Genomic DNA, 25,462 nt, shown 5'->3' with positions numbered 1-25,462 from the left:
CCACCATTATTCTAAGAACTGTGCTGCCAATAAACCACCTTAATCTAAACTATTCAATCAGCCAGAGTAAAACTTACGGGCATAAGAGAAATCTGTAATCACTGTATTTCACAATTCTATCAGTTAAAAAACAAAGGGAAGTAGCCCATAATATTACCAGATTATTATGGACCAATGCAAGTAGGCATAAGACTGATTGGGTTATGAACAATTCTGCATCTACAAATGACTTGAGATAATAACTAGAATCATAAGAAAAAAAAAAAAAAAATTATTATAGGAAACAGGTCATCAGACAATTTCTCTAAACTAGATATAACCAAAATCATAGTAGCACCTTTCATTTTATGATACAACAGGTAAAAGAAGGTTAAAAGATGCAGCTCAACTAACACCACTTCTATTAATGGGAGTAGTTGAGTAAAGTGTTGCACTCTTAAATGGAGTGTCCTTCAGAGTACAGTACAGTAGTAGGGAAATCTTACTTGACGGTACGACGGTACAACTTTAATTTTTTCATTTGTTGGTGAGAGACTATTAGCCAATTGTTTGATCCAAAGTACAGCATCTAAAACAATAGTGTTTTGTATTGCATGGACACTGCAATGTTATCAATGTTTTCCTGTTCAAACTAGGGTGACATTTCTAATAGTTTTCTTTCATTTATATTCCTTTTAATTCTTGGTGGGGTGATTCATATACTGTAACTTTCTTCACCAAATATTTTGTGTAGATGTTGCTAATTCTATAATCCTAATTCAAAGGTAGTAAAGAATAATATTACACACTAATCCTTACATGCTAAGTAGTGTAGTTCATAATGTAAGGTAGCGGAATCAAACAATAGCCATGGTTTAGTTCATATTGTTCTATATAGTGTAATGATTTTTATATAAAAACAGAATCTAAGAATCAAGAAGCCATGGACATAATTACTAAAAATGTAGAACAATTCTATATAAATAAAGTATGTTTATCTTAAAAATAATGTAACACCTATTAACAAAAGAAATGCTTCAGATTCTTTTAATCATACTGTAGTTTAAACTTCGTCCTCATTTAAAAGCATGTTTGGGATGCCGTTACTGATAGGGAATTTCCGGTGAGTCTCCGGGCACTCCAAACAACCATTGATTACTTCCACCTGCAAAATTAGACTAATGAACTTCAACAATCAAAACATACTGCTCATGCATTTACCATCTGGAGACTTTGACACTTGATGAGTTCAAAGGGGTTATCTTAATTTCAGATAGAATTAAAAACACTGTATAGAACCTTGCCTGATTATTTTCACTAAACTTACTGAGAAGTAATTATAAATATGTACAAACCTCTAGTAATATGTGGTGTAATTTCTTCAATAAATCATCATCACTTTCATACCCTTCAGGTAATGTTTCTGGTAGGTCCTCCTGATGACCAACCTGGAAATTTTTAAAAATACTGTATAAAACAAAAGAAAAAAATTCAAAGTTATATGGTACTGTATATCATAAACTACAGTACATTATTGGTAAGTAAGCTGTTCAAATGAAAAAGCTCAACTAGATATATGATTTAAAAATATAAAAACATGAAAAGTATTCAACAAGCTTACTTAAAAGATACATTTATTACAGATTTATAAAATATCACGAATCTTAATTAAGTTGTGTTTTTCCTAACTATACAAACATAAGACCTATAATAGGAGTACAGCATGATTTCAGCGAAGTTGGAACCGCCGTTAAACTTTCAACAAGATAAACCTTTGCATATCACCAGGTGGCAGGGAAGTACCGCCCACTTGACAGGTAGAGCAATTTCACTTTGACCTCTGGCCAAGGTGCTTGCGGAAGATCGTTATACCGAACTTAAAAGGTTTCAGGGTGTATAGTTAGGAAAAATGTTATTTTCATTAGTAAAATAAATTTTTGAATATACTTACCCGATAATCATGTAGCTGTCAACTCCGTTGCCCGACAGAATTCTACGGAAGGGATACGCCAGCGATCGCTATACAAGAGGGGGGTGTACTCACCAGCGCCACCTGTGGTCAGGTACTGCAGTACTTCTTGTTGACACCACCTCAATTTTTCCTCGGTCCACTGGTTCTCTATGGGGAGGAAGGGTGGGTCAATTAAATCATGATTATCGGGTAAGTATATTCAAAAATTTATTTTACTAATGAAAATAACATTTTTCAATATTAATCTTACCCGATAATCATGTAGCTGATTCACACCCAGGGAGGTGGGTGAAAACCAGTGTACATGTATATCAAGAAGCTAAGTATCCCGTATTTCATATTATCAGTTATTCAAAATAACAATGAAATTATAAGTACCTGGTAAGGAAGTCGACTTGAACCATTACTCTGCCTTTAATAAGTTCGTCTTCCTTACTGAGCGCAGCGTTCCTCTTAGGAGGCTGAACAACTCTAAGGTGCTGAAGCATCAAGGGCTGCAACCCATACTAAAGGACCTCATCACAACCTTTAACCTCGGCGCTTCTCAAGAAAGAATTGACCACCCGCCAAATCAACAAGGATGTGGAAGGCTTCTTAGCCGACCGTACAACCCATAAAAAGTATTCAAGAGAAAGGTTAAAAGGTTATGGGATTATGGGAATGTAGTGGCTGAGCCCCCGCCTACTACCGCATTCGTTGCTACGAATGGTCCCAGGGTGTAGCAGTACTCGTAAAGAGACTGGACATCTTTGAGATAGAATGATGCGAACACTGACTTGCTTCTCCAATAGGTTGCATCCATAACACTCTGCAGAGAACGGTTCTGTTTGAAGGCCACTGAAGTAGCCACAGCTCTCACTTCATGTGTCCTTACCTTCAGCAAAGCAAGGTCTTCTTCCTTCAGATGAGAATGTGCTTCCCTAATCAGAAGCCTGAATAGTAAGAAACTGAGTTCTTAGACCTTGGAAAAGAAGGCTTCTTGATAGCACACCATAAGGCTTCTGATTGTCCTCGTAAAGGTTAAGACCTTTTTAGATAGTACCTAAGAGCTCTAACTGGGCAAAGTACTCTCTCCAGTTCATTCCCCACCAAGTTGGACAGGCTTGGGATCTCGAACGACTTAGGCCAAGGACGTGAAGGAAGCTCGTTTTAGCAAAAACCGAGCTGCAAGGAACATGTAGCCGTTTCAGATGTGAAAACTATGTTCCTGCTGAAGGCGTGGATCTCACTTACTCTTTTAGCTGTTGTCAAGCACACGAGGAAAAGAGTTTTTAATGTGAGGTCCTAAAAAGAGGCTGATTGGAGAGGTTCAAATCTTGATGACATAAGGAACCTTAGGACCACGTCTAGATTCCAGCCTGGAGTGGACAACCGACGTTCCTTTGAGGTCTCAAAAGACCTAGGGAGGTCCTGTAGATCTTTGTTGGTGGAAAGATCCAAGCCTCTGTGGCGGAAAACCGCTGCCAACATACTTCTGTAACCCTTGATCGTATGAGCTGATAGGGATCTTACGTTCCTTAGATGTAACAGGAAGTCAGCAATCTGGGTTACAGTGGTACTGGTTGAGGAAACTGCATTGGCCTTGTACCAGCTTCGGAAGACTTCCCCTTGAGACTGATAGACTCTGAGAGTGGATGTTCTCCTTGCTCTGGCAATCGCTCTGGCTGCCTCCTTCGAAAAGCCCCTAGCTCTTGAGAGTCTTTCGAAAGTCTGAAGGCAGTCAGACGAAGAGCGTGGAGGTTTGGGTGTACCTTCTTTACGTGAGGTTGACGTAGAAGGTTCACTCCTAGAGGAAGAGTCCTGGGAATGTCGACCAGCCATTGCAGTACCTCTATGAACCATTCTCTCGCGGGCCAGAGCGGAGCCAACCAACGTCAGCCGTGTCCCTTTGCGAGAGGAGAACTTCTGAAGTACCCTGTTGACAATCTTGAACGGCGGGAATGCATACAGGTCGAGATGGGACCAATCCAGCAGAAAAGCATCCACGTGAACTGCTGCTGGGTCTGGAATCGGAGAACAATACAACGGGAGTCTCTAGGTTATCGAGGTAGCGAACAGATCTATGGTTGGCTGACCCCACAGGGCCCAAAGTCTGCTGCAAACATTCTTGTGAAGGGTCCACTCTGTGGGGATGACCTGACCCTTCCGGCTGAGGCGATCTGCCATGACATTCATATCGCCCTGAATGAACCTCGTTACCAGCGTGAGCTTTCGATCTTTTGACCAGATGAGGAGGTCCCTTGCGATCTAGAACAACTTCCACGAATGAGTCCCTCCCTGCTTGGAGATGTAAGCCAAGGCTGTGGTGTTGTCAGAGTCCACCTCCACCACCTTGTTAAGCTGGAGGGACTTGAAGTTTATCAAGGCCAGATGAACCGCCAACAACTCCTTGCAATTGATGTGAAGTGTCCTTTGCTCCTGATTCCATGTTCCCGAGCATTCCTGTCCGTCCAAAGTCGCACCCCAGCCCGTGTCTGATGCGTACGAGAGGAGACGGCGGTCGGGTTTCTGAACAGCCAAAGGTAGACTTCCTTGAGAAGAAAGCTGTTCTTACACCACGCGAGAGTAGACCTCCTCTCTTCGGAAACAGGAACTGAGACCGTCTCTAGCGTCATGTCCTTTATCCAGTGAGCAGCTAGATGATACTGAAGGGGGCGGAGGTGGAGTCTCCCTAACACGATGAACAGGGCCAGCGATGAAAGTGTCCCTGTTAGACTCATCCACTACCTGACTGAGCATCGGTTCCTTCTCAGCATGCTCTGGATGCATTCTAGGGCTTGGAAGATCCTTGGGGCCGACGGAAAAGCCCGAAAAGCTCGACTCTGAAGATCCATACCCAGGTAGACAATGGTCTGGGATGGGACGAGCTGGGACTCCTCAAAATTGACCAGGAGGCCCAGTTCCTTGGTCAGATCCATAGTCCATCTGAGAATCTCCAGACAGCGACGACTTGTGGGAGCTCTTAAAAGCCAGTCGTCTGACGGAGCCGGACACAAGATCATGGTACTGCTGCACAGTCTGTGAACTGTCAACCATGGGGAAGCGAGGAAGTACAGTGACAACCCGAAGCTGTCTAGACTGTCTGGGTCGTACAGACAACTCCTTATCGGGTTGCTGAGGTTGCCGCACTGCGTCACAACAAGTCACTTCTTCTGGTTGTTGAACGTCTTCCCAGTGACACACTGACTCCGTAAACAAAAAATCCTCTAACAAGGACTAAGCTTGGACTGCATGTCTTGCAACACAGCTCAAGGTCTATGGGAGCAGGTGTGGTAACAGACGGGGTTAGCGACTGAAGTGGAACCATTACCTTCCCTGGAAGCATGTTATGCTTAAATAAAAGTCCATAGGAGGCTACGCAGCTAAAGGCTCCTCTCCAAATGACAGAGTCCTCAAGGGAATATCAGAAGGAGGGAGAATAGCACTTTCTCATCTACAGGAACCATATCCGAGAAAAGCTAAGTTCTCTCAGTGAGGGTTTCACTGGTGCAAAAGCAGCAGACTAGAAGGCAACGTTATGAAACTGCTTGACAGTCTAGTGAGTTGGCAACAACCAAAGATATGTGACTGAGAAGCATGCGGTAAGGTATGCAGAGCATGCTGTATGTAGAGCATGCTGTAAGGTAAGCAGAGCATGTTGCATGGCGTGTGGCTTATGCTGCATGGGATGAGGCTCATGCTGCATGGGATGAGGCTCATGCTGCTTAAAAGAAATCTGAACCTGACACTAATCAAGCTGTCCGAGGATTTACCTGGTGAGACATCAGTCTCTTTACCAGAGAATTTTACCAGATTTCCCCGGGCCACCACGTGACATAATTGGTAGTAATTCATTCAAATTACCTCTAATGAGTCAATATGGATAAATATCAACACAACATCGTGTTCAAATAGAAATCAATTTCTACCTCATACTTGGGATCGAACACTAGCCCCTTCTAATGAAAGGCCAGGTCGAAACCAACCATGCCACGAGAGCCCATAGGATGTCGCATAGCATGAGGCTCCTGCCTCATGGGTTGAGGAGGATGCCGCATAGCATGAGGCTCCTGCCTCATGGTTTGAGGAGGATGCCACATAGCATGAGGCTCCTGTGAGGTTCCTGCCTCAAGAGTTGCGTCTGCCTCAAGGGTTGAGGGGGTAGCTGCGCAGAGAGAGGCTCATGCTGCATAGACTGCGGTTCAAGTTGAATGGGAAGAGGCTCAAGCTGAGGAGAAAGTGGCAGATGCATGCATTGAGGTGGCTGACTCATAGCATGAGGTTCCTGCCTCAAGAGTTGCGCTTGCCTCAAGGGTTGAGGTGGCTGCGCAGAGAGAGGCTCTTGACTCACGAGTTGAGGTTCTTGAGGTGCTTGCCTCGAGAGTTGAGGTTCTCGCCTCGAGGAAAGTGGAGGTGGTTGCTGCGAGAGTTGAGGTGGCTGCCTCAAGGATGGTAGAGGTTGTCGTACCTCAAGAGGTTGCTGCCTCGAGGGTGGTTGTAATGCAAGATACTCCTGCCTCAAGGGTAGAGGAGGTTGTAAGGCATAAGGCTCCTGCCCCCATTGTTGAGGAGGTTGCTGCGTGGTAAGAGGCTCCTGCCTCAAGGAAAGTGGAGGTTGCTGCACAGCGCTGGTATCTGGCAACTCCCAACGCGGCAGCTCACGCATGGAGGTAGCTTGAGGAACCTCAACCTCATACGTCTGGCAGATTGTACTGCGCAGAGGAGGAGGAGCGTTCGCAGGAGGAGGTGTATTAACCTTCTCTGCCTGAAACTCCTGCATCAACACCGCAAGCTGAGACTGCATTGTCTGCAGCATAGACCACTAGAGTTTAAGAAAGACAACAACAAACGGAGCTACTGTCCGTTGAGACTGAGGGTCTAAAACAGCTGGTGCGGCAACAGACGGAGCTACTGCCTGTTGCGATACCACCTTGCCTCTCTGGGAGGTGTGCAGTTGTCGTACTGCAGCAAGTCCGAACTGACCCAGGGCTAATGGCTACACCTAGGAGTTGGACTTGTGCGGAAGGGACCGACTTGCACTTAAAAGCTGCAAGATTTGGTCCATGGTTTCTGCGAGAAACCTCTTCCGAAGACGAGGAATAAAAGGGCTCTCTCGTCTTTGTGTGGGTGGGGTGATCACGTCGGCAACGTGTGTAGATACACCCGAAACCACGGAGGGAAAACGTCTGTTCGTCGATCAAGGCCTGCTGAACCCATAAGTCCTTCGACATTACTTCTCCCCTGGGCTTGGGAGCTTGTAAGAGGTCCCAGACTAGGCGAACAACTGGCACGAACAGACGAACCCTCGAACGCAACACTGTAACACTTTGCGCTTATCACTTATCACTTTTGATTTTCTGTTTGCACTTATTTCACTGAACTCGAAACTTTAAGTGGTTTGTACCTGAAACACGCAATTCTATCCTTCCTTAAAAGTTAGTAATTGCGAAAACAGAATTACAATGTAACAGAAAAATCTAATGAAAGATAAATAATTCAGTGGCTGGAAAGAGACTAAACACTAGATCAAATAAACTACGTTTAAAATCTCTCACCGCATAAAGCTTGAGAACAAGAATAAAACTCTATAAACGTTTACCTTCTTCCCCTAAAGAGACTAGGGAGAAGAGCAAAAACGATAACAACGTTACTCGCTTGAACGAAACGTTTATCCTCCTCTCTCTCCCTCCGTCTCTATCTCTCTCTCTCTCTCTCTCTTGACTTAGAACCTGAGAGAAGAGCCCAATCATATATATCGTTAAAACATATTATTGTTAAAGGAAAAAAACTGAAAGATTTCCCAAATAAAAAGTTCCTTTATTAGAATTAAAACCATTAAGCTAAGAAAGAATGAACAAAACGCTAGAAACGGTTTACTCTTACTGCAACGTGACACCGTGAAAATTCTCTCTCTATCGTAACGATAGAGCGCAAGTTGAACGTTCTGAACGTCAACAACTGCAGAGACAAAACAAAACGTTAGTTCAACTTTGAAAACAGTACGAGACTATCAAAGAAATTCTTTCAAAAACATTAAAATAGCATAATATGTTAACAGGTAAAACCGAAATGACGGGCTCAATGTTAATTAACTTCGGTACCAAGAAAAGACCGCCTACTATTAGGAAAGGTCGAATATAAACAAATATAAAAATTAATTTTAATAAGTTTATAATAAAAGGAAGTTAATCGAAGAGGCCTATAAAAGGCGGAGAGATATAAAATAAATCTATAACTTTTGTTAAGCAAAATTAAGAAAGAGAGTCTATACTCTCTTAGACACCAACACTTCCGTCTAAGGGAAGGGTCGGCCATTTAAAAGTGAAAGAGAGTTCATACTCTCTTCGTCACCATAATTAATCAAATTAATTCCAAAAGCTAGCTAAGCTAATGATAAAACTTCCTGAATAGCAAAAGCTAAACTCTAGAGCAAATACATCACCAAATCGTGAGCAAAAACTCCAGAATCAACAGCGTATCCATGTAGGTCTAGCCGGAGGCACGACAGAGGAAAAATTGAGGTGGTGTCAACAAGAAGTACTGCAGTACCTGGCCACAGGTGGCGCTGGTGAGTACACCCCCCTCTTGTATAGCGATCGCTGGCGTATCCCTTCCGTAGAATTCTGTCGGGCAACGGAGTTGACAGCTACATGATTATCGGGTAAGATTAATATTGAAAAATACAAATTCCTTGAAGTTTGTGATTTGTTCCTACACGTAATAAAATTATTAACCCTTAATAGGAGACTTATCCTAAGGAGGGAGGAAGTCCCTAGGACCAAAACTGGCTTGGTAAACTGACCTGGGAAATGTCAATGAACTAACGACCTAAGGAGGAGCAAAAGTCATGACTCCTGTTAACCCCCTAACTTCCTGTGCATAGAGATGCAACAGGAGTCCTGGTAGGCCAAAAACATAAACGGTAAATTGATGAAGAATCTGTGTCCTAAAGGGCCACCATAAGATAAATGAATATACAGTACAACAAGTCCATCATCCGCCTTCCTCAAAGGTATGGGGGAATTATTTCCTTATAATTCAATAATGCAAAGAAAAGTCACTCTGGTACATAGCTTACTTGCATCTAACATCTGGTACAGCAACATAACAGTGCGACAGTTATACATCAAGAGAAGGGAGAGGAAAGGAAGAACTGTTTGTCATTTGTATTCTTCACTCTAGACTTGCGTCGCGACCTTTATTTAAGAGGAGATGCTACTTTTCCCCTCGGAAGCTGGGTTCGCTACACCACCTGTTGAGTGGCTACCATCCATTCCGAGGAAAGGTATCCTGGGACCAGTGGGTATATTCCCGGAGGTACTGGGCAGTGAAAGTTGTCAGGCGTTCCAGACTCTGGCCTTCATGATCTATGCCACTGACAGACTCTTCATGAAGCCCGAGGTTAAGTCAAGTCTCCTGACTTTGTGTGCCCTCCTCCTTGCACATCATCTGGTGCACAGAAGCGTCTGATGGTTTTCCAGAAACTATGCCGAGATCAGTCTCTTAGCCTTCCCCGAGCTTAGGAAAAGTCTCTGGTGCTCTTACACTATAGAGTACTTTTACAACATCACTAGATTAGGGTGCTCATGGTCTTGGCGAACACTTTGGGTATATGAGCACCATGTACTGAAACTTATTCTATGGGAATGAAACATTGCCAAAACGGTACCTTTCACCTCGTATACAAGGCAAGATGTACTTTTACGCTATTGAGCACTTTTATTGCCAGATCAGGGTGATCATGATTGTGAGCTCTTTCTTGACAAAATCGTTCGTGTTTGTAGAACGCACACACATGGCGAGTTTGCTTGTGCAGAGCATGCGTGTGGTGATCATGCTCATGGAGAGAGTGAGCCGAGCCCTCATGCTTGTGGAGTGTGTGCGCATAGTGATCGTGCTCGGGGAGAGCATGCACGTGGTGATCCTGCTCATGGAGAGCATGTGCGTGGCGATCGTTTCTTACAAGGAGAAAGAGCAGGGGTAGGGAGCACTTCTGCTTCAGTTACACATCCGATTCAGGGGAATCGGTAGTGCTATCACTTCATCCAAGCAGCTTTGTCGGATTGTTAGCCACCGATGTGTCTCAGGAGTGTCCTGAGGCAGGAGAGGGACTGGAGTCCAGACAATTAATGCTCAGAATCAAAATTGTGCAATAACAAACTTCAGTACCGTGCACACGAGCGCTGGAACCTGACACCAAGCTCCTTCCTGAAGGCCAGGGCTCGATGCACCATTATACCTCCCACGACACCATGTGGGAGAATCGTTTGGTGTATCAAGAAACTCTGAATGACCAGTCGTCATGTGTTTAAGTGAGGTCTCTGGAACTTCTCAACAGGTTAAGGGGACAGTCACAGCAGTCCATACCTAAAACTTTTGATACGCACCGCCACACACAGAGAGAGAGAGAGAGAGAGAGAGAGAGAGAGAGAGAGAGAGAGAGAGAGAGAGAGAGAGAGAGAGAGAAGAGAGAGAGAGAGAGAAAACATCCAAAAAAGGGGAAGAAAATGGGGGTGTTCCTCTTCCCTACCGACATTATTAAAACCGATGTTTCTTCCCACAATGGGACAACTCTAGGAATCACTCCCTACAAATGTCTGCGCAAAAGGAAAAGGCTTGAAGAAACCTTTAACGAATACCCGATACTCCCAAGCATGCCTGCTGATGTTTCTTCCCGCTAGGGACAACTCTTAGTTAAAAAATGGGAGGTTCTTGGAACTCCCACTGCTTCTTCCAGGGGGAGAGCCGGTAAACATTAAGTGAACGTAATTCCTATCGATCGGACTTCGGGCCTACTGTAAAGAAATAGCCTTCAACACATTCTTCTTACAGAAGAAAACTCAGCGAAGATACGGTGGGAAGAGAAGAGAACTAGAAGTTTCTCTTCTCTGAAGTCGTGTTACATAAGATTATTTACTTGCATAATCGTCATCAATGTCTGACACACACACGAGGGATAGGACAACAACATGCATACCACGAGACAAGAACAAGAATGGAGGATATTGGCAGGTAATCAGAAAACTGTAACAAATATAGTTAACAGGACTCCCGGCATATCATTGCTTCCAAAATCCTCTAACACAATTGCAATGACCCATTTAAAACTGAAAGAAAAAACAAAACATTAAAACAGACAGAAGTAGATGCTGGACAGCATGCCCGTACGCGTTGTCAGCCAGAGTCAAAGTGAGGTTTTATACATGTGAAGTGGGCAGTGCTTCCCAACCACCTGGTGATTAACGATGTTTAACTTTAAAAGTGAAACATGACAAATTCGGAGATAATTTGTATTTTTCCTAACTATACAAACCTTAGCCATTTAATATGGGGGTTATTACTTTCGCGTAGCCGAAATGACGAGCCATTAGAATTTTAACGAGGGTTTACTACCCCCCCCGCTAGTTAGGCGAGCAGTGCCTGGAACAGGGTGACTCTGAATAGCAGTCTCAGGAACAGCAGGACCAGCAGGCGAGCGCTTGCGCGCAATTGCGCAGAAGAACGTTGGCGCGCAGGGGATACCTGGCGCTTAAGGGACTTACTCACAATGTGAGAAAAGCCCCTTTGCCCCGAAGGATCGGTGTCCGTTGGATAACAGGGGGAGTGGGCGCCCACAGCGCGTCAGCAGCCAGGAACGGAGACGGCAGGTCAGCAGGTCTAGGAGAACAAGACCCCGAAGGATCAGAGGACTAAGGGCATGAGAGACCAAAGGCCTAAGGTAGCCTGAGTTGCGAGACCCCGAAGGGTCAGCGCAAAACGAGAAACCGAAGTTTCCCTGTCACTAAACACCGAAGTGTTGGAGTGACTAAAGTTACGAGAGCCCAAGGGTTCTGCGTAACTAATGTTACGAGACCCCGAAGGGTTAGCGTAACGGGAAACCGAAGTTTCCTTGTCACTAAACACCGAAGTGTTAGTGACTAAAGTTACGAGAGCCCGAGGGTTCTGTGTAACTAATGTTACGAGACCTCGAAGGGTCAGCGTAACGAGAAACCGAAGTCTCCCTGTCACTAAACACCGAAGTGTTAGTGACTGAACAGCAAGCTGGTCTAATCAGGAACAATCCTCCAAAGAGGAGTTTCTATGAGTGGCCTCTCTCGCGAACGAGAGAGGTGAACACTTCGTAGAAGAGACTTGAAGACACTGGTGATGTTGCCCCTAAGGGCCGTAGGGTCAGCAAGCTGACCTATAAGGAGCAATCCTCCGAAGGGGAACCCTTATGAGTGGCCTCTCTCGCGAACGAGAGAGGTCAAGACTGAACCTGCAGCTGCTCAGCCCCTTGAGCATAGCTACAGAAGAGACCGCTCAGCCCCAAGAGCATAGTCACAGGAAGTTCCATGGACCGGCCTTGCAACCGCTCAGCCCCTTGAGCATGGTTACAAGAGCGGTAGCTCAGCACTAAGAGCAACCGCCTAAGGACCAGGAAAATTAAGGTATGAGAAGTTCCCCCTGCAGGGGGAAGATCTCACACCTGGGAAGGGAACCTCCCTCGAAAGGGAAGTTACCAACCTCCTTATCGTTCTAAGAGCTGACAGTTGTCACGGGAGAACTTCTATGAGAAGGGATAACGCCCATGACGATGTCCTAGAGAGACGGCAGCGACATCAGACTCCCCAGGCATAAACAGGACAGCTCTGCTTCATTGGCACACTTCAGTCAAACGAAGAAAAACTGCATAGTTAACTGGGAAAATAAAGTTAAATAATTATAACAGAAATTCCCCCGGGAGGAACTCCGCAGAGTAACCCCGAGGGAATAGCAAAACATAAGAATTAAAAATTAAGTATGCACCCTCCTCCCCCACTGACATTCACGGGAGAAGGGGGAGGGCGGAGAACTTTAACAAAAAACATAATTACAGTACAGTATAACAATTATAATTATGTAACTGATTTTTGAATGTTCACAAATAGAAAGAACCACTGAACCCCAAAGGGAAGTGTTCCCCAGAGGCTGAAAAGTTAAAAATACAATTAGATTTCATAAAAATAATTGAGGCAAATATAAACGGAAAAGCAACTCTGCCCGCAACGGGAAAGAAGTTTCCTTAGTAGTACGTAGTAGTAGTAAAGGGTGAACAACCTTGAGTAGAGAGAGAGAACGTAGACAAACTAAACTCCCACATTCCCTTCGCTGAGAATCCAAGTTCCCCGTCGGAAAGGAGGAACAGCGAAGATAAAAGATGAATGAAGAAAGTCCAGCGATGACGATTTAACGGAAAGCCGAAGGAAACGACCGAAGGACCCAGGGGGAGAGGCCGCGCCCCATGACGAGAAACCGTGGTGGCCTAGCACTACCGGTGTCATTGTCGTACACTACCACACAGCACAAACACTGAAAAGAAAACTTACTACATTTCTATACACAAAAATATATACATAAACATAAAGAATGTTTATATATATACCTGTATTACAAGTATAAGAAAAAGTAAGTAAAAAGACAAAAAGCATTAATGGCTGCCAAAAAGCGAGGGTGAGAGCGGACACGTCCGCTCACCGCCCGAGCCAAAAGTAAAGTGAGCTCATCACACACGTGTGTGAGGGGGGGGGGGGGGGGTAGCAAGCTACCCCTCCCTACCCCCTGCTAACTAGCGATAGGGGTAGTAAACCCTCGTTAAATTTTAATGACTCGTCATTTCGGCTACGCGAAAGTAATAACCCCCATATTAAATAGCGTGGTTTGTATTTCAATTACGGAACAAGAACGGTTTCAGCTTCGATGAAGTCATACTCCTATTAAAGATCAATGGTTTGTATTATGTGAAACAACAGTGAAAAAAAAAAATTATACATACACATTGTGCTGCAAATTTCAGGGCATTCCAGTCCAGTTTTGGAATCATTCTGGAGATGAATTCACGATCAAAATCTATATCAACATTTCTAACTTCATCAGCCTGAAAAACAGAAAATATAAATATAGTACAGCAATTTGGTGTTAAGAAAATACATATCTTTAGAAGAATTGATAAGGTTTGGAATATCAAGTAAGTACAGTAGTCACTCAGTTTATCAAAATTTGTAGCTTACAGTATTTGCATAAATATGAAAATTTTTCTTGGCTACCTTTATAGAAATGATGTATTTGCAGATAAGTATCTTGCATAGAATAAGTAAACAACAAGCTAGCATAGGCTATACCACATGACCTTTGTCACTGCAGTATCAGATTTTGCTACTTTTATGAGGGTCAAACACTCTAATAGGCTGAGTTTACTGTATGTACGCTATCTATAATTTCAATCCTCATATAAACTGTACATTTTGCATAAAAAAGAAAGAAAAAAAAACACTATCTCACTACTCCTCTGTTCTGACAGGTAGTACATGGATGTGCAGCACACACAACCCATGTGGGTTAATATACGATACTTTAATTACTACTATTATTACTTGCTAAGCTACAACCCTAGTTGGAAAAGTAGGATGCTATAAGCCCAGGAGCTCCAACAGGGAAAATAGCCCCAGTGAGGAAAGGAAACAAGGAAAAAAATATTTTAAGAACAATAACAACATTAATTTAAATATTTCCTATATAAACTATAAAAACTTTAACAAAACAAGAGGAAGAGAGATAAAATATGAATAGCGAAAATGGAATTCACAAGAAGAAATGGAGGAACGCTGGCTAATTTGACATTTTTCTTTTTATGCTTAATGGGGGTTGGGGTATAATAACTTGCATGTTGGTCGATTCTCACTCTAAGTCAATTTTTTACTTTTGAGAGAATGATTAGGAGTTCCTGCCCATGCAGTATTTGTATTTGCTTTTGAAAGTTGTTCTATTTTTTGTAAGACATAATCATTGCCTAGCTTTTTTAACCAATTACGAGCTTCCACATATTTATGCAAAAGTTCCCAGAAGTTGTTCTACAATAGCAATTTTTTTTTCTCTCTATTCTTTAGTTCCAGCATGACTACATATAGACATCCAAGAGAGAAGTACAATCTATTTAAAAATTTAAGAGTAATTTCAGCTATTTCGGTAATTAGGTTGAAAATGCTCTCGGTTCAGTATACTGTACTGTATAGATATTATGCTCATGTGAAATTAAAAAATAAACTGGAAATAATGACCCAAGGGGATTGCATGCGCAGCACACCCATGCACTGGTTGTAACAACAGAGAAGCAGTGCAATAATGTTAAGTTTGCAAGCGTAGCGGAACCACTGCGGAGCAAAAACCATTAGAAGGACGTGATGAAAAGCAGATATTATTATTATTATTAGCCAAGCTACAACCCTAGTTGGAAAAGCAAGATGCTATAAACCCAAGGGCTCAATAGGGAAAAATAGCCCAGTGAGGAAAGGAAATAAGGAAATAAATAAATGATGAGAATAAATTAACAATACAGTATATCATTCTAAAAACAGTAACAGAGTCAAAACAGATATGTCCTATATAAACTATTAACGTCAAAAACAGATATGTCATACATGTATATAAACTATAAAAAGACTCATGTCAGCCTGGTCAACATAAAAAACATTTGCTCCAACTTTGAACTTTTGAAGTTCTACTGATTCAACTACCCGATTAGGAAGATCATTCCACAACTTGGTAACAGCTGGAATAAAATTTCAAGAATACTGTGTAGTATTGAGCCTCATGATGGAGAAGGCCTGGCTATTAGAATTAACTGCCTGCCTAGTATTACGAACAGGATAGAATTGTCCAGGGAGATCTGAATGTAAAGGATGGTCAGAGTTATGAAAAATCTTATGCAACATGCATAATGAACTAATAGAACGACAGTGCCAAAGATTAATATCTAGATCAGGAATAAGAAATTTAATAGACCGTAAGTTTCCGTCTAACAAATTAAGATGAGAATCAGCAGCTGAACACCAGACAGGAGAACAATACTCAAAACAAGGTAGAATGAAAGAATTAAAACACTTCTTCAGAAAAGACTGATCACCAAAAATCTTACAAGGCTTCCCAATAAGCAAATTTTTTTGTGCAATTAAAGAAGAGACCGTCCTAATGTGGTTCTCAAAAGTAAATTTGCTGTCAAGAATCACACCTAAATTTTAAGAGTCATACAGTGTTAAAGAAACATTACTAATACTGAAATCCGGATGTTGAGGAGCCACTGTCCTCAACTTACAATCATACTTTGAGTTTTGTTAGGATTCAACTTGATACCCCATAATTTGCACCATGCACTAATTTTAGCTAGATCTCTATTAACCCTTTTACCCCCAAAGGACGTACTGGTACGTTTCACAAAACTCATCCCTTTACCCCCATGGACGTACCGGTACGTCCTTGCATAAAAATGCTATTTTTTTTGCATATTTTTGATAATTTTTTGAGAAACTTCAGGCATTTTCCAAGAGAATGAGACCAACCTGACCTCTCTATGTCAAAAATATGTTATTTTTATTAGTAAAATAAATTTTTGAATATACTTACCCGATAATCATGTAGCTGTCAACTCCGTTGCCCGACAGAATTCTATGGAGGGATACGCCAGCTATCACAATACTAGAAGGGGGTGTATTTACCAGCGCCACCTGTGGCCAGGTACTCAAGTACTTCTTGTTGACACCTCCTCAATTATTCCTCGGTCCACTGGTTCTCTATGGGGAGGAAGGGAGGGTCGATTAAATCATGATTATCGGGTAAGTATATTCAAAAATTTATTTTACTAATAAAAATAACATTTTTCAATATTAAACTTACCCGATAATCATGTAGCTGATTCACACCCAGGGGGGTGGGTAAAAAACCAGTGTACAAGACTAAAGGATAGCTAAGTATCCCGTATTTCATATAATCAGTTATCCACAATAACAATGAAATAATAAGTACCTGGTAAGGAAGTCGACTTGAACCGTTACTCTGCCTTTAATAAGATCGTCTTCCTTACTGAGCGCAGCGTTCCTCTTGGGAGGCTGAATCAACTCAAAGGTGCTAAAGTATACAGGGCTGCAACCCATACTAAAGGACCTCATCACAACCTTTAACCTCGGCGCTTCTCAAGAAAGAATTGACCACCCGCCAAATCAACAAGGATGTGGAAGGCTTCTTAGCCGACCGTACAACCCATAAAAAGTATTCAAGAGAAAGGTTAAAAAGTTATGGGATTATGGGAATGTAGTGGCTGAGCCCTCGCCTACTACTGCATTCGTTGCTACGAATGGTCCCAGGGTGTAGCAGTACTCGTAAAGAGACTGGACATCTTTGAGATAGAATGATGCGAACACTGACTTGCTTCTCCAATAGGTTGCATCCATAACACTCTGCAGAGAACGGTTCTGTTTGAAGGCCACTGAAGTAGCCACAGCTCTCACTTCATGTGTCCTTACCTTCAGCAAAGCAAGGTCTTCTTCCTTCAGATGAGAATTTGCTTCTCTAATCAGAAGCCTGATGTAGTAAGAAACTGCGTTCTTAGACATTGGTAGAGAAGGCTTCTTGATAGCACACCATAAGGCTTCTGATTGTCCTCGTAATGGTTTTGACCTTCTTAGATAGAACTTAAGAGCTCTAACTGGGCAAAGTACTCTCTCCAGTTCGTTCCCCACCATGTTGGACAGGCTTGGGATCTCGAACGACTTAGGCCAAGGACGGGAAGGAAGCTCGTTTTTAGCCAAAAAACCGAGCTGCAAGGAACATGTAGCCGTTTCAGATGTGAAACCTATGTTCCTGCTGAAGGCGTGGATCTCACTTACTCTTTTAGCTGTTGCTAAGCACACGAGGAAAAGAGTTTTTAATGTGAGGTCCTTAAAAGAGGCTGATTGGAGCGGTTCAAATCTTGATGACATTAGGAACCTTAGGACCACGTCTAGATTCCAGCCTGGAGCGGACAACCGACGTTCCTTTGAGGTCTCAAAAGACCTAAGGAGGTCCTGTAGATCTTTGTTGGAGGAAAGATCCAAGCCTCTGTGGCGGAAAACCGCTGCCAACATACTTCTGTAACCCTTGATCGTAGGAGCTGATAGGGATCTTACGTTCCTTAGATGTAACAGGAAGTCAGCAATCTGGGTTACAGTGGTACTGGTTGAGGAAACTACATTGGCCTTGCACCAGCTTCGGAAGACTTCCCATTTAGACTGATAGACTCTGAGAGTGGATGTCGTCCTTGCTCTGGCAATCGCTCTGGCTGCCTCCTTCGAAAAGCCTCTAGCTCTTGAGAGTCTTTCGATAGTCTGAAGGCAGTCAGACGAAGAGCGTGGAGGTTTGGGTGTACCTTCTTTACGTGAGGTTGACGCAGAAGGTCCACTCTTAGAGGAAGAGTCCTGGGAACGTCGACCAGCCATTGCAGTACCTCGGTGAACCATTCTCTCGCGGGCCAGAGGGGAGCAACCAACGTCAGCCGTGTCCCTTTGTGAGAGGCGAACTTCTGAAGTACCCTGTTGACAATCTTGAACGGCGGGAATGCATACAGGTCGAGATGGGACCAATCCAGCAGAAAGGCATCCACGTGAACTGCTGCTGGGTCTGGAATCGGAGAACAATACAAGAGGAGCCTCTTGGTCATCGAGGTAGCGAAAAGATCTATGGTTGGCTGACCCCACAGGGCCCAAAGTCTGCTGCAAACATTCTTGTGAAGGGTCCACTCTGTGGGGATGACCTGACCCTTCCGGCTGAGGCGATCTGTCATGACATTCATATCGCCCTGAATGAGCCTCGTTACCAGCGTGAGCTTTCGATCTTTTGACCAAATGAGGAGGTCCCTTGCGATCTCGAACAACTTCCTCAAATGAGTCCCTCCCTGCTTGGAGATGTAAGCCAAGGCTGTGGTGTTGTCGGAGTTCACCTCCACCACCTTGTTTAGCTGGAGGGACTTGAAGTTTATCAAGGCCAGATGAACTGCCAACAACTCCTTGCAATTGATGAGAAGTGTTCTTTGCTCCTGATTCCATGTTCCCGAGCATTCCTGTCCGTCCAGTGTCGCACCCCAGCCCGTGTCCGATGCGTCCGAGAAGAGACGGTGGTCGGGGGTCTGAACAGCCAATGGTAGACCTTCCTTGAGAAGAATGCTGTTCTTCCACCACGTTAGAGTAGACCTCATCTCTTCGGAAACAGGAACTGAGACCGTCTCTAGCGTCATGTCCTTTATCCAGTGAGCAGCTAGATGATACTGAAGGGGGCGGAGGTGGAGTCTCCTTAACTCGATGAACAGGGCCAGCGATGAAAGTGTCCCTGTTAGACTCATCCACTGCCTGACTGAGCATCGGTTCCTTCTCAGCATGCTCTGGATGCATTCTAGGGCTTGGAAGATCCTTGGGGCCGACGGAAAAGTCCGAAAAGCTCGACTCTGAAGATCCATACCCAAGGAGACAATGGTCTGGGATGGAACGAGCTGAGACTCCTCAAAATTGACCAGGAGGCCTAGTTCCTTGGTCAGATCCATAGTCCCTTTGAAAATCTCCAGACAGCGACGACTTGTGGGAGCTCTTAAAAGCCAGTCGTCTGACGGAGCCGGACACAAGATCATGATACTGCTGCACAGTCTGTGAACTGTCAAACATGGGCAAGCGAGGAAGTACAGTGACAACCCGAATCTGTTTAGACTGTCTGGTGCGTACAGACAACTCCTTAACGGTTTGCTGAGGTTGCCGCACTGCGTCACAACAAGTCACTTCTGTTGGTTGTTGAACGTCTTCCCCGTGACACATTGACTCCGTAAACTAAAAATCCTCTAACAAGGACTAAGCTTGGACTGCATGTCATGCAACACAGCTCAAGGTCTATGGGAGAAGGTGTGGTAACAGACGGGATTAGCGACTGAAGTGGAACCATAACCTTCCCTGTAAGCATGTTATGCTTAAATAAAAGTCCATAAGAGGTTATGCAGCTAAAGGTTCCCTCCAAATGACAGAGTCCTCAAGGGAATATCAGAAGGAGGGAGAAAAGAACTTTCTCATCTACAGGGACCTTATCCTAGAAAAGCTAAGTTCTCTGAGTGAGGGTTCACTGGTGCAAAAGCAGCAGACTAGAAGGCAACGTTATGAAACTGCTTGACAGTCTAGTGAGTTGGCAACAACCCAAGATGTGTGACTGAGAAGCATGCGGTAAGGTATGCAGAGCATGATGTATGCAGAGTATGCTGTATGCAGAGCATGCTGTATGTAGAGCATGTTGTATGCAGAGCATGCTGAATGCAGAGCATGCTGTATGCAGAGCATGTTGTATGCAGAGCATGCTGAATGCAGAGCATGCTGTATGCTGAGCATGTAGTAAGCAGAGCCTGCTGTAAGCAGAGCCTGCTGTAAGGAAAGCAGAGCGTGTGCATGGCGTTTAACATTTCTCAGAAATTCCATGACCAGTGCTAGAGTGCTTTATGCATGTTTGCATGGGGATTAAAAATCAACATAATGTTTACCTTACATTCATAACTCATGATTCATATTTTTGCCATGGTTTGAAAATGGAGGTAAGGTATGCTGAACAGCAGAGTCATAACGAGCTGGAACAACAATAGTTGTGGTTTCCTCTTCAAGACTCTGTTGAGGGAACACCTGAGGCTCAGTCTGCAAAGGCTGAATAAAAGACAAGCAGAAGGAAGGCGCATGGGTGGAGGAGGCTGACTCCTAGCATGAGTGGTTGAACCCAAGGGTTGCGCTTGCTGAGCGGTTGGCGGAAGCGGAGTAGCAAGTTCCAGTTCCTGTGGTGTGAGCGGAGCGCGATGAGGAAGAGGCTGCGCAGAACAAGGTAAATGTCTCGCAAGCTGAGGCTCCTGAGGCGCAAGGCTAAGGTGTTGTGGTGCTTGCCTTGTGGAGGGTTGAGCTCGCTGCAGCGAGAGCTGAGGAGACTGACTCATGGACGGGAGAGGTTGTTGTACCTCAACCGAGTGTTGCATCACTGGTGGAACAGCAAGTGGAGGCGGAGGAAGAGAGGTATAATCCTCCTGATCCCATTGTAAAGGTTGCCTTAAGGAAGGCGGAGGCTGAACACCACTGGGAACAGCAAACTCAGCACGTGGCTCAACATCGTACGCCTGGCAGGTGATACTGCGATCAGGCGGAGCGAGCGTAGTCGGAGAGAGTGTAGGCGGAGGCGGAGGAGCAACACTCTCAGCCCGACACTCACGCATCAAGTCCGAAAGCTGTGCTTGCATGGACTGTAGTAGAGTCCACAACATCGTACGCCTGGCAGGTGGTACTGCAATCAGGCGGAGCGAGTGTAGGTGGAGGGAGTGTAGGCGGAGGCGGAGGAGCAACACTCTCAGCCCGACACTCACGCATCAAGTCCGAAAGCTGTGCTTGCATGGACTGTAGTAGAGTCCACCACATCGTACGCCTGGCAGGTGGTACTGCGATCAGGCGGAGCGAGTGTAGGCGGAGCGAGTGTAGGCGGAGGGAGTGTAGGCGGAGGCGGAGGAGCAACACTCTCAGCCCGACACTCACGCATCAAGTCCGAAAGCTGTGCTTGCATGGACTGTGGTAGAGTCCACAACATCGTACGCCTGGCAGGTGGTACTGCGATCAGGCGGAGCGAGTATAGGCGGAGGGAGTGTAGGCGGAGGCGGATGCGCAACACTCTCAGCCCGACACTCACGCATCAAGTCCGAAAGCAGTGCTTGCATGGACTGTAGTAGAGTCCACTTGGGGTCGGCAGAAACTACAGTAGGCTGAGGTAAAGCCTTAACAGTCGAGCTCTGTTGTGGCAGAACCTTACTCCTCTTAGGCGGAGTGCATTCAACTGATGATTGAGGAGAGTCAGAGCAAACCCAATGACTGTGAACTCTAACTTCTTACGTCTGGCATAGGTCTGGACTTGACGTTTAAAAGGTCTTAAGACCTGAGACCAGCGTTTTCTCCCCTAAATTTCTTCTGCAGACGAGCAAAAAAAAGGGCTCAATCGTCTGCGGGTGGGAGTGACGGTCTCGGTAAGACACGCCCACAACCACCGAGGATACTTCTGTGCGCCGATCAAGGCCTGCTGAACCCTTCTGCCCTTCGACATTGCTTCTCCCCTGGGCTTGGGAGCTTGCAAGAGGTCCCGGACTGGGAGGACGACTGGCGCGCACAAAAGTACCCTCACGCACATTAATCACTTATCACTTAGATTTCTGTTTGCACTTATTTCACTGAACTCGAAACTTTAAGTGGTTTGTACCTGAAACACGCAATTCTATCCTTTTTCAAAAGTTAGTAATTGCGAAAACAGAATTACAATGTAACAGAAAAATCTAATGAAAGATAATTCAGTGGCTGGAAAGAGACTAAACACTAGATCACTCTAGAAACGTTTAGTTTCTTCCCTTAAAGAGACTAGGGAGAAGAGCAAAAACGATAACGACGTTACTCGTACGCCTGGCAGGCTTGAATGAAACGTTTATCCTCTTTCTCCCTCCGTCTCTATCTCTCTCTCTCTCTCTCTTTTGACTTAGAACCTGAGAGAAGAGCCCAATCATATATATCGTTAAAACATATTATTGTTAAAGGAAAAAACTGAAAAGTTCCTTTATAAGGATCAAAACCATTAAGTTAAGAAAGAATGAACAAAACGCTAGACACGGTTACTCTTACTGCAACGTGAAACCGTGAACATTCTTCTCTATCGTAACGATAGAGTGCAAGTTGAACGTTCTGAACGTCAACAACTGCAGAGACAAAACAAAACGTTAGTTCAACTTTGAAAACAGTACGAGACTATCAAAGAAATTCTTTCAAACTCTGTGGCGGAAATAGCATAATATGTTAACAGGTAAAACCGAAATGACGGGCTCAATGTTAATTAACTTCGGTACCAAGAAAAGACCGCCTACTATTAGGAAGGTCGAATATAAACAAATATAAAAATTAATTTTAATAAGTTTATAATAAAAGGAAGTTAATCAATAACTTTTGTTAAGCAAAATTAAGAAAGAGAGTCTATACTCTCTTAGACACCAACACTTCCGTCTAAGGGAAGGGTCGGCCATTGAAAGGTGAACGAGAGTTCATACTCTCTACGCCACCATAATTAATCAAATTAATTCCAAAAGCTAACTAAGCTAATATAGAAGTTTCCAGTAAAGCGACAGCCGAAATCAAAGAGAAATACTTCACCAAAGTCGTGAAAATACTTTCAAGAACATAAGCGTATCCCAGAACGTCTTGCCGGAAGCACGACAGAGGAATAATTGAGGAGGTGTCAACAAGAAGTACTTGAGTACCTGGCCACAGGTGGCGCTGGTAAATACACCCCCTTCTAGTATTGTGATAGCTGGCGTATCCCTCCATAGAATTCTGTCGGGCAACGGAGTTGACAGCTACATGATTATCGGGTAAGTTTAATATTGAAAATAAGGCAATTAGAGCAATTTAAAAAAAATATACTGCAAAATGTGCTTGAAAAAAAATAACCCCATGGGAATTAAGGGTTGGAAATTTCCAAATAGCCTGGGGGTAAAAGGGATAAGGGATTCAGCAAACCCAGCTCTACATTCAGGAGATAAAATCAATCCAGAAGGAGTAATAGTATCTGCATATGCTACGAGCTTGTTTTCTAGGCCAAATGACATGTCATGTGCATATATGATATGAAATATAATGGGCCAAGAACACTACCCCGCAACAATAGCTATATACTGAACAGACTGTTTTAAACAATCAATGACTAAATAAAATTAAAACTAAATTTCAGACAGAATTTCCCAGCAGTAAACGTTTTCCTCAAACGGTATTCAGCGTGGAACTGAAGTTGGATGGAAAAAAATGGCTCTTGTAAAACAACATTTGGGAACTTATGCATAAATATTTGTTAGCAGTTTATTGGTTAAAAGAAAGCCAGCTAATGATTACGACAATAAAAAACAGGAAGCTGTTGAAAGCAAGTGCAAGCAATGTATGCACAGTAACCAACCATCATTCCCTCAAAACTAAACAATGGGCTTAGTAAATGAAATGGTGTTCAACTTTTATTCGATTGATACACAAGTTATGCCTCTGCCTTTGGAGCCTTTGCATAACGACGGACAAGACCTCCCATGTACATAGACCACCACCTAACCTAAACTTTCCCACTCAACCTAACCTACAAGGCGTGTCCTTAGCTACTTACCTAACCAAAGGGGAAGGGAGGGGGAGGTAACGGCCCCTTTTGACTGCCGTATTTTTTGGTGCTAGGGTTGAAAATAAGGAGTTATGAGGTAGGGCCATCATCATACATACACCCACGTCACCCATTAGCCTTACAGAAAAAAATGCCAAAATAGCCAGAATCCGTCCAATTCTTATGGCACGTTCTAGTTTCACCCGTAATTATTGCATATGTCAAACCTATTTCTTAAGTTTCGGCTGGTCCGCACACCACAAGTCACTGATTCTTTAAGCGCCGAGTCCCCAGTATATGAAAATATGTGGTAAAGACTCGGTAAGGGTGGAATCTTGTAAAAAACATCAAATGGCATTGTTGAAAGTTTGATAAAATTCAACTAGCTTTAAAAAATAACACAAAATCACCAGTAGTAAAGTTTAAGCCACAACTGGTAAGAGATTCTTGGCGAAGTCTAGTATTGCACGCACCACGAGATATTGCAATTAGTCTAACACGATTGAGTTTGGGTCTTACCTGGATACGTAGTGGAAAGCCTTCTTTTACGTTCTTTAAGGCTTTACTCGTGAGCATATTGTGTGTTATAAGCTTCATTCTTCTCAAGAGTGTGAAATGAATTTTGAATAGGAAACCAACAAACTAACGGGAAAAGCCACAACGTGAACACTCGAACTGTTAAGTTTGTTTACTTTGACAGTTTTGACTCTTCTTCTTCTTTGCTTTTGCAACAGTGTTTGAGGCCTCATGATATGTGAATAGAAGTAGTTTTGCTTCTTTTTACTGCCATCTTGTACTACTATTGTAAGTCAAATTATAATTTTGTATATTTTGTAATGTACTCTCATACCCCGAGATGGGTCGCTAGAGTTAATAAAAGTCCTCAAATCCTTAAAATCCTAAAATCCTTCTTGGCCATGTTTAATTTTCTTTAGTTTTGTATACTTTTTAGTTTGATTTAATTTTGCATCCTTTATTAAATTATGGTAGGTAGATTTTCTAAACACTTCCTTCACTTAGCAAAAATTTGGTTTAATATATGCATACTTTAATTACTAGCGAAACTGGAATTTTCTATCACTCATGTTGGCGTAGGTGAATGGGGTTGTTTGAAATGTCTCGCTGGCTTCCAAGAAAGGGGGCCTCCAAAGCAGGATCATAAAATAGAATTATGCAAGTAAATATTTAAAATTAACACCAGGTGAGGCCTTTTTACTAATTCAGGCCCCTGGGCCAGAAACCTCTAGTTACGCCCTTGGTCGATCATTCACTCGATAAAAATATTAGACATTCTAAGTAAATTTATCTCTTGCATTCCCACAAAATTCCCCATAATCATGAAATAATTCTTTTAATCTACTGGCAACTCGTACAGTAATTTCTAATTTAGCCACCCTTTATAATTTTGGGATTAGGAGAATATGAATTTTAAACGCCAGTGCTTGTTTTTTATATTTTAAGTTGAAACGTGAAAATTTAATTACCATCCTCTCTCATGGCCAAATCCATTGATGAGAACTTATCTTAGTAACTGTTAATGCG

General features: G+C 43.5%; 1 protein-coding gene across 1 annotated transcript; it reads right to left on the bottom strand.

Annotated features, from left to right (window-relative positions):
• Positions 1-848: 848 nt before the first annotated feature.
• On the bottom strand, positions 849-24,637 carry LOC137639054 (multifunctional methyltransferase subunit TRM112-like protein). Its single transcript, XM_068371374.1, has 4 exons — positions 24,440-24,637; positions 13,725-13,826; positions 1,335-1,427; positions 849-1,144 (listed from the first exon to the last, which is right to left on the bottom strand). The coding sequence occupies exons 1-4, from the start codon at positions 24,515-24,517 to the stop codon at positions 1,043-1,045; spliced, it is 375 nt and encodes a 124-aa protein (XP_068227475.1). The 5' UTR covers positions 24,518-24,637; the 3' UTR covers positions 849-1,042.
• Between the last annotated feature and the right edge of the window lie 825 nt (positions 24,638-25,462).

Source organism: Palaemon carinicauda, chromosome 4 (assembly GCF_036898095.1).
Source record: "Palaemon carinicauda isolate YSFRI2023 chromosome 4, ASM3689809v2, whole genome shotgun sequence".
NCBI lineage: Eukaryota > Metazoa > Arthropoda > Malacostraca > Decapoda > Palaemonidae > Palaemon > Palaemon carinicauda.
Note: the sequence above shows the minus strand (reverse complement) of the source record. Positions and strands in the feature narration are given on the sequence as shown.